The sequence below is a fragment of the Acyrthosiphon pisum genome, chromosome X (genome assembly GCF_005508785.2).
Source record: "Acyrthosiphon pisum isolate AL4f chromosome X, pea_aphid_22Mar2018_4r6ur, whole genome shotgun sequence".
Lineage (NCBI taxonomy): Eukaryota > Metazoa > Arthropoda > Insecta > Hemiptera > Aphididae > Acyrthosiphon > Acyrthosiphon pisum.
The window spans coordinates 38,710,842-38,727,384 of record NC_042493.1 but is presented as its reverse complement, the minus strand read 5'-3'; the positions used below and the strand labels follow the sequence as shown (position 1 = coordinate 38,727,384).

The window sequence follows — 16,543 nt, the reverse complement described above, 5'->3', positions numbered from 1 at the left end:
CATAAGAGTATATAAATAGTATAACTGTACATTAATAAACAATAATAACAATTGAATATTTATTTTGAATATACATTTTGACTTATTTATAAGTATATATTTTAGAATACAGTTCATATAATTCGAGAAACCTGAAATCAATAAATTGATATAACATCGATATGTACATTTTTAGGGATTTTACAAAAAGGCGATGGTTCTATATTGTACTTTAAGCATCAATATCCTCACACATTACATGTGGTAACTGGTACAGGTATGCAAAGGCCATTGAATTGTAAGGATTGTAACGGACTTGCCAAGGACACAAGGCTGTTATCACCTATAGCATTAGCCTGTGGTCCTGATGGAAGCCTTTATGTCGGAGACTTCAATCTTATTAGAAAGTTGACACCAGATGGAAGTGTTTTTACAGTATTACAACTTAGGTGCTTATTTAGAAAATGGAATTACTTAAAATATAAGATCCCTTTTACAAAATATGTACAATATTTTTCAGTGCCACTCAAGTATCATATCAATACTATTTATGCTTGTCTCCAACCGATGGACATTTATACGTTTCTGATCCTGAAAAGCATCAAATACTTCGTGTGTTAACTACAAATTCGGTAGTAGTTGATCCTACAATAAACTACGAGGTATACGTTGGTTCAGGAGAACGTTGTATACCAGGTGATCAAAGTAGTTGTGGCGATGGTGGGAAAGCAATCAATGCAAAATTGTCGAATCCTAAAGGTTTGGAAATTAATCAATTATAATTATTATTACTTAACCTTATTTAACCTAACCAATAAGTATTATTATTCATGATGTAATTATGTGTAGTACTATATATTTTAATTTTTAATATACTGATTAGTGAATAAAAATTAATTTGTATATGTATAAAAATATTATAACAAATTTAAGTCTTAACCTATGTCTATGCTTAGTAATTATTACTAAAAATTAGGGATGGCCCGATATTGGTGATATCGGGTTTATCGGTATCGATTTTTTTTTTAAACCGATATTTGAACTGATACCAAAAAAAAAAAAAAACAAATCTATCAGCATAATAGTATTGATTATAAATTGTAATAGTTAAATGATTTCGGTTGATAGTATCGGTGATATTTTAATATCGGTTCATTGTTTATGCTGAAAATGTTGGTTTTCAAATATATCGGGTATCGGTTTTTTATATGTTGCATATATCGGAATATCGGATATCGGTAGAAAGAGGTATCGGCCCATCCCTACTAAAAATATCCTCTTTAATTTATTTTTGTCCACTTTTTTGGAATGTACTATTATAATATAGCAATAATAGAATATTATAAATTATGTTATACATTCAAATAGTTACTCATTTCCAAAATCGTATTATTGCTATTTTATTTCAAGACTACAATAAAAATTAAAACGTATCAATGACACTGCAATTGGTAACAATTGACTGCTAAGTGCTAATTGTGTAATAAATCATCTGAAAAGCTTATTTTTTTTTTAATACTATAATATGTACTCATATTTAATTCAATTCTTAATTTAAACGATTGAAAATCACGTACCTAGTTATTGAATATAAACGACACCTACCGTGTATGAAGCACCATCGATTTAATACAAAATTAGCATCAAAACTGAATAAAAATGTGGTAGTATTATTTTAAAATTAAACAAACTAATAATAACAACGGCCTCCGATGCTCTATTTAAAATTATTTTTCATTCCTCTAGAAATTCAATATTTCATTTAATATTTTGTAAATTGTGATTTATTTTAAAACTGTATTTGTTTGTACATTAAAACAGTTAAAAATGTATCTTTACTTTGTTAAGTTTGAAGTAATTTTTTTAAAGATTGTAATCTTGAAATCACTTTTTTTTAGGTATTGCAATATCTTCTGATGGGACGATGTACTTAGCTGACGGCACCAATATTAGAGTGATTAGTCGTAATGGAAATATTCATACACTAATCGGTCATCATAAGCATAATAATATTTGGCAGCCGATGCCTTGTAAAACCACTGTACCGACTTCACAAGTATGTCAAAATTGTAGGATCTTGGTTAAGTTTACTTTTTTAATATCTTATTTTACTAGGTACAACTTCAATGGCCTACTAATTTAGCGCTGAATCCCCTGGATGAAAGTTTGCATATCACTGACGATAGAGTAGTTTTAAAAGTGACTAAAGACCATCGTGTTAAAATAGTGGCAGGATCGCCATTGCACTGTTACTCGGGGAATGAAGTAGACAAGGGTGGAAAAGAATCAAAATTGCATGAAAACCAAGAAGTAATGACAGAATCATTGAAGGCCACTCAAACGGCTTTGGGCACCATCCTGGGCATAACGTTCAGTCCATATGGTGATTTATATATAGCCCAAAGTGATTCTCGAAAGGTCAACACTATCAAGGTGGTCAATTCTGCTGGATACATATCACACTTTGCTGGCTATCAACAAACCCAAAATCCTCAAAAGTAAATATAAAATCTAACAACATAGACCAGTACAGAGAATACTATGTTTTTAAAGAAGAAATTCAAATAATAAAAATGTCCATAAATAGTTACTACAGAAGTGCAACAAGGGCTAAAATGTTGGGGGGGGGGGCTCTAGTCCTTTAAAGAAAAGTAACGCGTGGTGGTAATGCTCCCATATAAAAATCATAAAAAAATCAAATATGTATTTGCTAAAGTTTCATTTTTCACAATAAAAATATACTGTCTGTGGTAATCAGAATAAAAATCCCCAAACTACGATATTACTCACGATCTCATAAAAATGAATGAACAAATATTTTTTAAACGCTAATTAGTGTAATGACCACATTATTAATATTTGAATACAAATATATATTTATAATAGGTATAGGTATACTTAAACCGATAAAAAATTTCAAAATCATGTAGGTATTAAAAAACCAATCTATGTTCAAAGCTTTTAACTTACTTTTATATTTATATTATAATTTTCTAATAAACAATAATATTTTGTTTAATATTATATAACATTCTCTAAAATTAAAGCCCTGAAATAAAATATTACATTTTTTAATAATATTTTGACGATAATGTAAATATTAATAATAAATATTATTAGAAGTAGTTTTAACATGTTTTACTTATAGATACAATATTTAAAAGATTATATATTAAAAAATAAACAATTTGCTAAAAGAAAAGGTACTATAATATGTTGAAATCTAGGCACTCCTTCTGGTAGAAATTTTGTATACAGGATAAAAAAAATAAACATCATTCGCTTTGCTCAAAATCTAAAATACTTCAAATAAACATTATTTACCTGTGTAAATTATGAGCATAATATGGCAATATATTTATTATTTATATAGCAATGTGGTTTGTTGGGAGGGTGGGTCTAAATGAGGACGCGTTAGACCACTACAAATAGGATCACGGAATGATAACCCCGGGCCCGTGGGTAATATATTGGAGGCCCTACTATTTTGGACTTTACTACTCATTAACTTTGTCAGGTAACTGTTAGGAGTTAATTTTTCCCACTGTGCTCATAATATTCTTATGATTAATTGTTTCTTTAGTTCAAACAAATTGAATCACTTATAACTACTTATATATATTATATTAAGTATTCTATTTTAATGTAAGTTTTGATTTTATTTTGTTTGACATTCTAATTTTATCATAGATATTGCATTAATGAATTAATGTACCTTGCTTTCTACCACCAACACAATGAGATAGATATTTTATTAGGTATAATCTTAACCATTTTATACTTTATCTAATTATTATAATAAAAATGTTTTGAAAAAAATAACTATACCTTAGTAAGCACTTTACATACATCTATACATTTTTACCCAATAAAGTAATTTGGTTACCACAGTGTTGTAACGGAATCTTATTTGGTAGGTTATAATAGGAAAATTATGCTCTAAATAGTTAAATAGCGGGATCTTTTGATTTCAATTTTATATAGAAGATTTACTGAATTCTTTAAGGAAAAAAAAAATTTAAAAAACTGTGTGATTTATGTTTACTTAGGCAATGTGATTGTGACAGCTTCAATACTACTTGTCAATGCGGAAACGGGTCGCGAGAACATTTATTATCAATCACTGCAAAATTTACAACGATTTCAGCTATTATAGCATCTCCAGATGGTGTGCTTAACATTGCTGATCAGGTACATTGTAATTAATCCTATTTTAAAATTGATTTTAAATTTAATTTATTAAAAATTATTTTAGGGTAATCTTCATATTCTCGCTCTAAAACCATACTTGCCATCGCATGTTATGAATGGCGAGTTTCAAATACCATATCCAGCCACTGGAGAAATTTATATTTTTAATAGATACGGTCAACATACAGCTACTCACGATTTAATGACTGGTCAAGTAAGATATACATTCTTGTATTCTAAGAATACTAGTTTTGGAAAGTTGTCAACCGTGACAGATAGTTCAGGGAACAAAATGCTATTTTTGAGAGACTATAGTAATGTGGTAAGTTTATTTGATCAAAATAAATTTGTTTCGACTTCCTCACCAAACGTCTCTATTTTTTTTTTAAAGGTGAGCGCTATAGAAAATTCACAGGATTATAAATCCGAACTTGTGATATCTGGTGCTGGAAATCTCGTAAAATTTTCAGAAAAAGGGCGATCTGAAATAACATTTAACTACGATAGCAGCACTGGACTTCTTACAAGTCGTTCTGATTCTACTGCGGAAGTACGTTTAGTAATAATTAAGATGTTAATCATAATTAAAATATATATTATCACTATTTACAGTTATCTAACATAAAATAAATTAAACACAAATAGTATGCAGTTATTTTTTTACTCGTTTACTAATAATACAGTTGTATTATTAGTAAACGGTTAATTATCAAAAAAATATTTTTAGCGTTGACTTTGGAAATATATTTTAATAACGATATTAGTTAGTACTTAATATAATAATATATGCTTGAAGTACCTATTAGTATAAGTACCTGTTATATTATTTTTCTTTCAGCAGGGCGGATCGCTATTCATTTATAATTACGATAAATTAGGCCGTTTAGTTGATGTTGTGCTTCCAACGGGTGAAGTTTTTGAACTTTCTTCTCATATATCAATGGAAGATGATGGTTTTGAAGTTAACGTACTAACGCCGTTGCATAATCCTATCAGTATGATATCATTAGATGGTCGTAGAGATCACATAACCATTAAAATGGAAGGGAATGATTACAAAAAGCTTATAGTGAAAAATAGTAAGTCCAAATTTTATTTTTAATAATAGTATACATAGTAATGTGTTCTTATTTTTATTAGGTGCTTCTGCCATTAGTGAGGCTATTAGTTTCAAAAACGGTTCATTTATGTTCCGCTCCAGATCTGGCGAAGTAGTGCAATGTTTTGCGGAATCTAAACACCCTATATTAGAACTGTCTTTGCCAGTGGAAGCGGAAATGTTACCAGTTTTTAATCGACAAGTTTCGTCTAGAGGTACTTTGTCAAACATTGTTTTGTGGACGTATTCTCTCGTTGGAGATGCAGGCTCTACCAAATTCATTATAAGAAGAAAATTGACAGTAAATATTTTTTATTAAACTAGGAATACCGTTAATTATTTACACGATTTTTTATTTAGATTAATAATAGTTCCGTCCTCATAATTGATTATAACCAGTACACAAGAATTGAGACTGTTTATAGTAGTGATAAGCCATCGACTTCCTTACTCAGCATCGCATACAGCCTGAACGGCCTGCCCTTATCCTGGACGATTGGACACTCCAAACACAGTGTTAATATAACATATGACAGGTGATTAATAAAAAATATTTCTTTTAAATTGAGCGTTATCATAAAAATGCGGTCATAGATTCAATCGCCTGGAATCTTGGAGTTGGGGTGCAATAAACGAGCAATACAAGTACACTCATCATGGATTGTGTGTAGAAAAGCTATTGAGCCATAGAGGTCCTGTAAAATATCTTTATAACAGTTGGAATAAGGCAAGTACTGTTACAATTAATACGTCTTATTTAATTCCGTTTGCTTAAAAATTTTAATCAACTTATAATACAATCATAATATAGTCACTATGAATACAAATAATAAATTTACCAATGGTACTCCTCACAGATATCTGAAATTGAACTTTCTACTCATCGAAAGTTTGGGTATTTATATGACGAATCTGGTGGCTTGAAAAATATTGTTTTACCATCTGGAACTAAACATTCATTTTCATCTCAAACGTCATTGGGATTCATACGTTACACATATACTCCTCCTGGATCAACGAGAGCATACTTACAACATTATAGTTATACTGGAGCGCTTCTCCAAACCGTGTATCCTGGAGATGGCGCCCGAGTTCTATATAGATATCGTAGTTCCGGTCAATTATCACAAGTAAATTTATGCACTAAACTGCATCATGCGTATATTTATTTTAAAGTGTATTTGATTAATGATTATAATATTATAATATGTAGGTAGTACACGGAGATGGAATTACAAAAGTTAAATACTATCCAAACACTCAGCTGCCAAGTCAAGTATTAAATATTGAAATGGATTTCGAATATCGATGGGACTATCAGTATAACGATGGGTTGTTAATTGAAGAGAGAATTGACTATGGGCCTAAGACTGGTCTTAGCAACGCCAAAATCACATACGAGTACGATAGTAATTTCAGAGTGATTTTGATTGAAGGTCGCATTGGTGGACAGAGCTTACCAGAAAATCACATTGAATATAACCCGATAACTGGCAGCAAACAGCTTTTGGGTCAATTTGAGGTAAGTTATTTTCCCAAAAATCTATGGAAACGTTAAACTCATAGGTAATTTATTCACAGCGAAGTACAAATGGAAACATAACAAGACTTACCGACGGAACTGGTATATTTAATCGAGTAACAAATGACTATTTCCAAGTGACACATATGTCCGTCACGATACACCAGATGGAAGTTTTCCGCATGGAGTTTATGTACAATCTGGATGGTCGGATTGAACAGTCACGTACTTACACGCATAACGTAGGTGTTAACACTTATACAATCGTAAAGAACTACACTTTTGATGCCGATGGACAACTAATGTCGGTGGAAGCACAAGAGCCTTGGAGCTTTAAATATGATCAAAATGGAAATATGCTTGCCATGACGTACAGGTGCATATTATAATAATATATTTCACAAATATATATATACCTATGTGTTTATGTATATATGATATGTATATACAATATGTACATATTATATTTAAGTATAATGGTATATGTGATTGCACAAATAATTATACACACACATACATACAGTGCTGTAGTCAGGATTTTTTTCGTGGGGAGGGCTATAATATTGGCTAGGGCGAGGGCACTACTGGATTTTTACAATATAGTAATTTGGTTCATGCTATCATATTTAAGAATATTGAATTCAAAAACTCCCATAATATTTTCTTCACTTCCCCACCAGTGAAATTATATCATTACATTTTTTAAGTAAGACTTCTTTCTTAAGGTGTGGGTGGAAAAAAAATCGTAACCAAAAATGAAACGACACGTTTATTTTTATTGTATTGATTTTTCTCACTCTCCCTAATTCACTTATAATTTCACGGGCCCCAATACTTATGAAAGAAGTTTTACTTCCCCAGAGTGTAATGGTGGGCTCACACACTCTCGTTGTTTTTATTATTTTTTTTCGTAAATTTAAGCTTTTTTTTTTTAATAAAAAGGATATTTCAATACCCAAAACTTTGACCCCCTAGCTACGGCACTGCATACTTACTACGAACAAATTAAATATTTGTTTAATTTATAATTAGGGGCAATATGATTCCTATGGAACACAGTGTTATGGATCGGATAGAAAAATTCGGAGAAGGACTTTATAGGTATAATAACCGTGGACTTGTTGTACAAAATGCTAGAGAAGAAAAATTTCAATATAATTCTAAAGGACTTCTGGTAATATATAGAATACGTTTAAAAAAAGTAAGAAAATAATAATTAATTCATAAAAATTAGGTGAGGGCAATAAAAAGAGGCCGTTTTGATGTACGATACTTCTACGATCATCTCAATAGACTTAGTACGCGAAAAGATAATTTCGGAAATGTTACTCAGTTCTTTTATACTAATCATAATAATCCAAACGAAGTGAGTAAATTGTATTACAGAAATTAAAGTATTATGTATTTACCATGACGTGTTATCCGTAAAACAGGTCAGTAATATATTTAGTCCGAGAGATGGAAAGTTGATGTCGCTGACGTATGACGATAGAGGATTTTTAATTTACGCTCAAGTACATAGATATAAGTATTATGTAGCTACTGACCATTGTGGAACGCCTGTCATGATTTTCAATCAATATGGAGAAGGCATTAGAGAAATTATGAGATCTCCATATGGGCACATAGTTTATGATTCGAATCCGTATTTATATTTGCCAATTGATTTTTGTGGTGGACTCTTAGATCAGGTAAATCATGATAAATGAAACGTTATTTAAAAATTGTCTAGTGTTACATTAGTGTTTCATTCAAGTAGTTGCTGAGATCGAACATGATTAAAAGCAATACAGCATAGTATACTGTATTTATTTAAAGTTGAACCCAAAAGTATACTTTCCTAAATTTAATTTGTATTAATTAATTATACTTACCACAAATTACTACAAATACTCATTCAAAAATTATATATAAAATATATCAGATATACAACAGTATTTTTTTTTTATAAAAAAACAGGTTACATCATTGGTTCATATGCCCAATGGAAAAGTTTATGATCCTCTAGTTGGACAATGGATGTCACCTCAATGGGAAGGCATGCTAGCTCGTGCAACAGAGCCCCAACAATTACATTTATACAGGTTTAATGGCAATGATCCAATAAATGTAATGCCTACTCGACAATATCTTAAAGGTATGTTGTTGAACAAATTTATTTCATATATTAAATATTTATTATGTATTGTTTGAGGTATGTTACAGTCTTACAATATAACCAATAACCATATACTTTGTATAATATCGTATTATTTGTATGTATCTCCAAATTTAGTTACTTTAAATCCAATAGAACATTTGATAAAAACTCTATGCCGTTCAATGATGTCCTAGATGGTTCTTCCAGTTTTACCAGGTCTTACCAGGTTCAGATACATCGGAGTTCTTCTTTATCTATTCCATCAGCTCATCCTTTAAATCTTACTAATCCAAACTTCACTCTACGAAACTATGTTCATTTTTCTATCGACAACGTTAGTCACGCTCTTTTAACACTTCAAAATAATAACTATAAGTCGGTGGGCCCTGATGACTAAAGGTTACATTTCGTGCAAATTAAGAGATGCCATCGGCTGATTGATATATGGCATCTGATTGATTACATTAAATTATATCCACACATAACCTCTATCACTGACTATCTTCACCTACAAAATTACTGACTGTGATCATAGAGTGAGTCCCCTGTACTCAATATTAAGTTCCCCAATTGTGGTGTATTAATCTTTTCTAACTCAATTAATCCTATAAAATAAACAGCATACTTATAAAACCACCTACGTGAATTAGGCTTTACACTCATTCCCACCCTCTCTCATACCAAATACATCGAACATATATGTTTTCAAGCTTTCAAACTCCTACGCTTAATTCTCCCTACCTCTCACAATTTTATGTCAACACCACCACTCATTACTACTCTTGAGTACGGATACGTCTTCTGGAACTTACGCTACTGCATATACAAGCTTCATGATTGAAAGGATTCAGATACGCTTTCTTTGACTGCTCGCTCTTAGACTCGATACTCAACAGTCAAACTTCTGCAACTCCACAGTCTTGCTGATCACAGACATGCGTACAATCTCTCTTTCCTTTAAAATATATGTAAAATCGATTCCCTTAATCTTCAATCTCAAATTTGCTTGAAAGTCCCTCACCCATCCACTCTGATACATCTGATCCATCCAAAATCACTTCTTCCCGGATAATTTCTTGACTAACTTCCGAATTATATGGCTCATACGTGACGCAAACCACGACCCATCTTTCACCATCTCTTTCATGGGATATAGTTTTATCTCAATAGCCAGTTAGATTATAGTCATTAGTTTAATTTTAGTCTAATTGTTTATGTTAATTAAATCTTAATACCTGTTACTACGTTTGTGCTCGTTCTTTATATAATTATATATATATATACAGGGTGATCCATTTAACGCAAGACACTTTACCGTTTAACCATCTACTTTTCGTGTAATAAGTGTCTTACGTTAAATGGATCACCCTGTATATATATAAATAGAATAATGAATAAAAAATATTTTTAAATTATTTTAAAAATAAAAATTTTTTTATAGATGAAAAATATTGGTTGTCATTGGTCGGCTACGACTTGCAGCTACTCATGCCTCAGATGCCACAATCCATTTCTACATTCCCATCATTATTACCATCGATGTCAGCAAGCCTTGGCAATATACCATTAGACATAACGTCCGTTTATTTCAATCATTTGACTAAACTGTTAAACAAACGAAAACTCACGTCTCTTCCTGAATCAAAAACCCACGCTGATCCGATCATCAATTCATTCAAAGAGAAGCCGAAATACTATGACCCGATGTGGATGACGTTCTACATGAACGATTTAGAAGATAATGCAGATAGAGGTCCCAAAGCACACGGCATCCAACCAGGAGCATCTCTAGCACCGCTTTTTGGCAATGGTATTCACATATCGAGATCATCGGACGGTCGAGTGATTGTTCAAAGCGTTCCAAATGCAAATCCGATTTATAAGGATGTGTTCACGTCAGTTTTCAACGACACGTTCTTGTTACCATTCAGCTTAGTGATGCACGGTGCCCAACAAGACGCTTATTATTTCGTTAAAAAAGACATTTGGCATGCCAACGAAGATAAGGCACAATTGAAGAGATTTGGTTCGCAGATGAATACCACTTTCCACGAAAAAGAGTTAGATAACAATTCTGGAAAGGTAAGGACAATAATTTAATGGTGTTCTTAGTATGGATACAAAACGATTGCACACAGCTGTATCATTTTCATACTTACCACAACTCTGTGCGTTATTTTTATTCGATGTTGCTATGCTGCCTTGTTGGGAAATCCTAGATGATAATAGAGTATAGAAGATAGTATTGTGTAACCAAGACCAGTCCAGTTAACTGATATTTTCAATTTGTTAATTTAAGTTTGAAGTTGCTTTTCTTTCTTTTTAATTTGTAAAAGTTAAAAATTAATAAAATTAGAAAAAAAAGTAACTTAAGGGGATGACACACCCGCATATGTCATTTCCTTCTTACAAACGTACATAATACATTTTACGTTAACAATAATTCATTTTATTCTGTTATTTTATAGCCAGATAGTATTGATTCATGGTAATATCTAGGGAATCTCATAGGCGTTTTATTATAATTTAATTTCAAGGCAATTTATGAGTATTTTAATTCGTACAAACAATTTTAAATTTTAAAATACTCATAACTTGCTTTGAAATTAAAATATAATAAAAAAGCCTAGATATGTCCTAGATAATAATTTTACTTTTAATTTGTATAATAATTTATATTACTATAATTTAGTAAAACCTAACCTAACCGAAAAAATAACAAAAGGAGGAAGAACTCTAATGATAGATCATATACTAACAGAAATAAATTATTATTTATGTTAATTCTTTAAGGATTTATGGGATATCATGGAACAAATTTTTATTCGGTGTTTAGATATTGGAACTTTTAAAAAATAACTTGTTATGTAATTTAGTTAAAAGTACTTTAACTTTTTAACTGGTGAATGCTCGGCTTTGCATGTAATAAAAGTTCACTCTACTTATCATTGGGCTTAGGGAAATTTTATTTGTTGACCATTCAGTTTCATATGACCACCATTTGTCGGGTAGATTTTATAACATATAATAATATACCTAATAATACCTAAATACAAATATGAACAATGTAGGTAATCAAAATCAAACATCGAAACGGGCCAAAGATTTGGCATTAGTTGATTACTTAAGTAAACACCGAATAACAAACGTAAACAAATTATGAATGGATGGACAATTTGAATAGTTGTGTTAATATGGACACAAAATATAAAAATTGCTACGCAACTCGATATTAATAAGCAGTGATCATTGAAAATATTTCAAATTTTCTGAGAGCATACACACAAATAGATACGATGTTGTTGCCAAGTAATTTAGAGAAATATTTGTTGGTACTTATCTGGAATTTTCATGCCATTTTCAGGGAATACGCTTTACTTTTGTTTTCTCAATATGCGCAAGCTTCACGTCAATACCTACCCTCATAATAATAATAATAAGAATAACATAAAATATTTTGTATGAATACATAATTTCATCTAAACGTAAAATTGTAATTGATAATTGTTGACAACTCAAATGTTAAATAATCAGTACACGGCGACGTTCGGTGAAATACTACTTTATTATTGGCTGGAACCCGATTGAGCACAGTTTACCTTTTTCATTATCCGATTGAGCACAGATATAATTAAAGAATAGAAAATATAACACGATTGGTCATAGAAATACGTACAACGTTGCCGTCCCACACAGCAAAATAATAATTTAAAAATAAATTGAAATATTTACAGGAATTATTTTATAATAATCATCAAAGTATTTATCAGTGTATAAAAGTATAAAATTAAATTATTTTACAAATATATATAATGTATGTCCAATTTAGATTAATCTAAAAGTTAATTTATAGATGCAATTTTTAATATATTTTTTTTTAAGTGGTATCCTAAATACTTACTTCCCACTTTTAATAAATATTTTAGTAAACCATAATTACCTATTATTGTTACATTCAGTTTTTGAATTTCAATAAAACACATATTTTTATGACAGTCAGTTTCAATTGACCGAGTTTTCGTCATGGTTACAGCTTCAGTTTCTTGTAAAACCATAATTACCAAGTATATGTGTGGGTAAGACTTGTAGAATTGTGAATTGTAAGTTCTGTGAAAACTTTCAACTTAGTTTGTTGTTCTAAAAAAAATGCATTTCATAGAAATTAAATTAACATTTTTTTTTATATTTAATAATTAGATTTTGGATGATCTACCTTGGATCAAACATAAGTTCTTTAGCTCATATATTTGGGGGAAATGGAGATTAGCATCTTTATAATTATTAAAAATATATCGCTAGATTCTGAGCAGAGTCTATCATTTGGATAGACACTCATGAGTTCGACGAATACATCGGTTACTTCATGAAATGGAAGAAAATCTAACCAAAAAAAAACTCTTTATCCAATTTCCTAGTCCATCGTTTTCTTTTTTATAGGCTATTCTGAGAATGGAATCGCTGTTTATCTATATTAATTAAGGATACAATTAATGTATGATAATTTAATTTGAAATTATTTTGTACTTACTTTTCGCCACCTAACCTAAATGAAATCAACAAGCTATTAATTGTACATTTTCAAAACTTCATAAACGGCTTGGTGGGTTGCCTTATCAAAGTCAACGTGTAATTTTTGAATATGAACTGACGTCCTAAATATTGCATACATACGCCTTATAGGAATATCCACATTTTTTTATATATATCTTTTGATTTTTAAAATAAACTAACGGTAAATAATAACCATTTTTATATTCATGAATAGTATATAGTTGTACAAAATATTTGGGTGCATAATTAAATGTACCATCGGTAAAAAAATCAATACAATCATGCTTAATAAATTGTAGGATGAAATCTTCGGGAATATTTATGAACGGTTGTCTATGAAACTTAAAATCATCTTGAGTTTTCATTAAATTCAACTGTAAAAAAACGTCTTTCGGTGACTTAGGCAATTTTGGAAGTATTTAATTGAAGATTGTTCTAAATTATTTAAAATTTCGTTTCTGATAAATGTTAAGGGTTGAGTTGACATGATTCTTCAGCACGTTTTTTACAATGCTCACGTAATACTTGCCTTTCTAATTTACTAGGTGAATTTCCTACATGATGATGTTGTCCACTTGAATTAATAAACATTTTTTTTTATCTGGCTCAGAATAAATCATATCTGTACAATTATTTTTCGTGCATCGCCATTTTAATAACTCGCTTTTTGTATGAATCAAATAAACCTATACTTAAAAGCTCCAACATTGGCTAATTCTTTTCCTCTCTCTGATAAAATAACTTTTATTTTAATATTTTCCATCGCGTTCGGTGTATATAAAAATAGTTATTTAAAATAAAACGGGGTAACGTGTAATGACGAACAACAACTAACCACTAACGCCTGATAGTATTGAGTCTAAGTTACTTATATTATGGCTAACAATACAAAAGCCCGCTTCTATACTTAGGCCGCCAGTAGAACGCTACTGGGCAGCGACCAGAATTCGTCCGTTTTCGCGCATTCCCACCACTGAACCCTCCAAAACGCTGGTCGCCGTTAATTCGTTCCGCCGACACTGTCACCACTACCGTCACATGGCTGCTGCCACACATCTCCCACCACGGTCGCTGCGTACTGTGTGGGGGACTTTACGACGGTGACTAGGTTGTAGGGTGGGAGAAATTTGGGTACGAAACCGCGGAGCTCAATCATTTGGATGCTCGAAGGAGTAGCGTACTACCAGCGACCTATACTCTGTTCAAAACGAGATGATGACTCGGCGGCTACCACGGAACAAAGCCACGTCCATGCGCACAACTTGGCCGCCGAGTCATCATCTCATTTTGAGCATAGTATAGTATATATATAATGTAGATAACAAATAATATCCAATCTTACAGTCGTACAGATAAACGTAATCGGCGTAATCGCCGATGCATGGGTGTACCTATTCTGATTTTACGATTATGTCGTTCCTAATATTCCCACTGGCTACGTATACGAGTATTTCAAGACGTGTTTACAGTCAGACAGATAAATTGGCAACGTTGCATTCGTTTGACTGTGCTCAATCGAGTTGATAAAAAATATGGACCGTGCTCAATCGGGCTGTTCCTAAATAGGGACCATTGGGTTTCACCGTTATTATTTCAGGTTGACATCTGGTGAAGGCCAATCACTCAAACTCAGCGTATCCCAAATAGTTACATAATATTTGTAACATTTAACATCAGTATCTTAACAATCCTTCAGACCTAGTTAGCCATCATAAACCACATTTACCTATTTAAACCACCACAATACAATAGTTTTTGAAATTATGTGTAGTAATGATGAGACGAACACATCTGTTTATATATAATATTAACACAATTACCCTTGCTTATTAAACTTTTGATAGTAAAATAACTTAGGGAGTTACCCTATTGAGCCCCACAATTGTCCGAAGTTTTTATGGTTTTCCATTTTATTTGTTTCTCGTTTTCAGATGGTGGACGTGCGGATACATTGTGCGGACACGGTAATAAATTTGCGGTACGGTACAACGTTGGAACACGAAAAACAGCGACTGTTGCATCACGCTAAGACGTCTGTGATGCGAAAGGCTTGGCACAGGGAACGGGATCTGTTAAGATTGGGCTTACCCACGAACAAGGACTGGTCGGTCGCCGAGATCGATGAGATATTAAAACTGGGCTATGCTAATGGTTTTGACGGCGAGTATATCCGAGACACCGAGAGGTATCCGGAGCTGTGTGACGATCCGTACAACATTAGATTCGTTAAGACAAACTAATGTCCGTGACGTCGATGGCGCTTTCGCAGCTATTGTCGGACTGTGTACAATGAATTCTCATATGTATATTATTATGTTCTTTAAGATAAAAAAACAATCATTGAATTTACCGATACTGTTTGAGTGGTCCTTGATTTTAATCAATGACAAACACGACAGTGGCGTGGGTCGTTCGGCACGATAACACTGTCACACAATCCAACCGAAGCTGGGATATTGTTGGAAACTAGGTTACTGTACGTAGGAAACCTATACTTTATTATAATTACAAAATATCTCAAGACTAACTCGAGTCGTCAACATCAGATTACTCACATCTTATCCAGTCAACGAGTCGACCCGCAGTAATTGTCTAATTTTAATGTTATATGTGGTTGATTATTATTGTTTGTATGATTGCCATTTTTTTTAGGTTAAAATATTGTTATTATTTCCCTTATAAATGTTATGTGTAAACACCTGTATATACTGAAGGCCATATTTAGGTAGGGATCATTCGGGTCTGCATACTCGTCCCAGAAATATATTAAAACAGATTTTTTTTCATTTTAATACCACTTAGGCAGCTATAAGAATTTATGATGAAAATAGTATGTTTATGTTATCGATTAATTTTAGATTGTTTATGATCCTAAGTACGGCCTTGTGTTTACTGTTTAATGTATTTACTTTATTTGATGTTTTCGTTGATTCTTCCTATCGTGATTTTGAAAAAAAAACATTTTTAAAACACTGTATTTTGCTATTTATTTAAAGTGTTAAGATTGTTCTGGCGTATTTATGTGTATTGTTTATTCTATAAACCTTAAGTTCGTAACGTC

At 31.6% G+C, this 16,543-nt stretch overlaps 1 protein-coding gene across 5 annotated transcripts in view; it reads left to right on the top strand.

Moving 5' to 3' along the window:
* LOC100165865 (teneurin-a) overlaps window positions 1-16,543 on the top strand; it is a 43,164-nt gene extending 26,621 nt beyond the window's left edge. For 3 of the 5 annotated variants that reach the window (XM_016803371.2, XM_016803369.2, XM_016803370.2), the window contains 20 exons: window positions 176-428; window positions 500-738; window positions 1,878-2,035; window positions 2,095-2,477; window positions 4,029-4,170; window positions 4,235-4,492; window positions 4,562-4,720; window positions 5,009-5,249; window positions 5,311-5,570; window positions 5,630-5,805; window positions 5,864-5,996; window positions 6,127-6,399; window positions 6,483-6,791; window positions 6,851-7,167; window positions 7,824-7,965; window positions 8,026-8,157; window positions 8,225-8,482; window positions 8,751-8,928; window positions 10,373-11,013; window positions 15,414-16,543. In XM_016803371.2, the coding sequence (XP_016658860.1) occupies window positions 176-428; window positions 500-738; window positions 1,878-2,035; window positions 2,095-2,477; window positions 4,029-4,170; window positions 4,235-4,492; window positions 4,562-4,720; window positions 5,009-5,249; window positions 5,311-5,570; window positions 5,630-5,805; window positions 5,864-5,996; window positions 6,127-6,399; window positions 6,483-6,791; window positions 6,851-7,167; window positions 7,824-7,965; window positions 8,026-8,157; window positions 8,225-8,482; window positions 8,751-8,928; window positions 10,373-11,013; window positions 15,414-15,722 (4,961 nt within the window). In that variant the 3' untranslated portion in view covers window positions 15,723-16,543. The remainder of the gene's footprint in view (window positions 1-175; window positions 429-499; window positions 739-1,877; window positions 2,036-2,094; window positions 2,478-4,028; window positions 4,171-4,234; window positions 4,493-4,561; window positions 4,721-5,008; window positions 5,250-5,310; window positions 5,571-5,629; window positions 5,806-5,863; window positions 5,997-6,126; window positions 6,400-6,482; window positions 6,792-6,850; window positions 7,168-7,823; window positions 7,966-8,025; window positions 8,158-8,224; window positions 8,483-8,750; window positions 8,929-10,372; window positions 11,014-15,413) is intronic. The other 2 variants (XM_003243597.4, XM_003243598.4) reach the window with 1 other exon arrangement.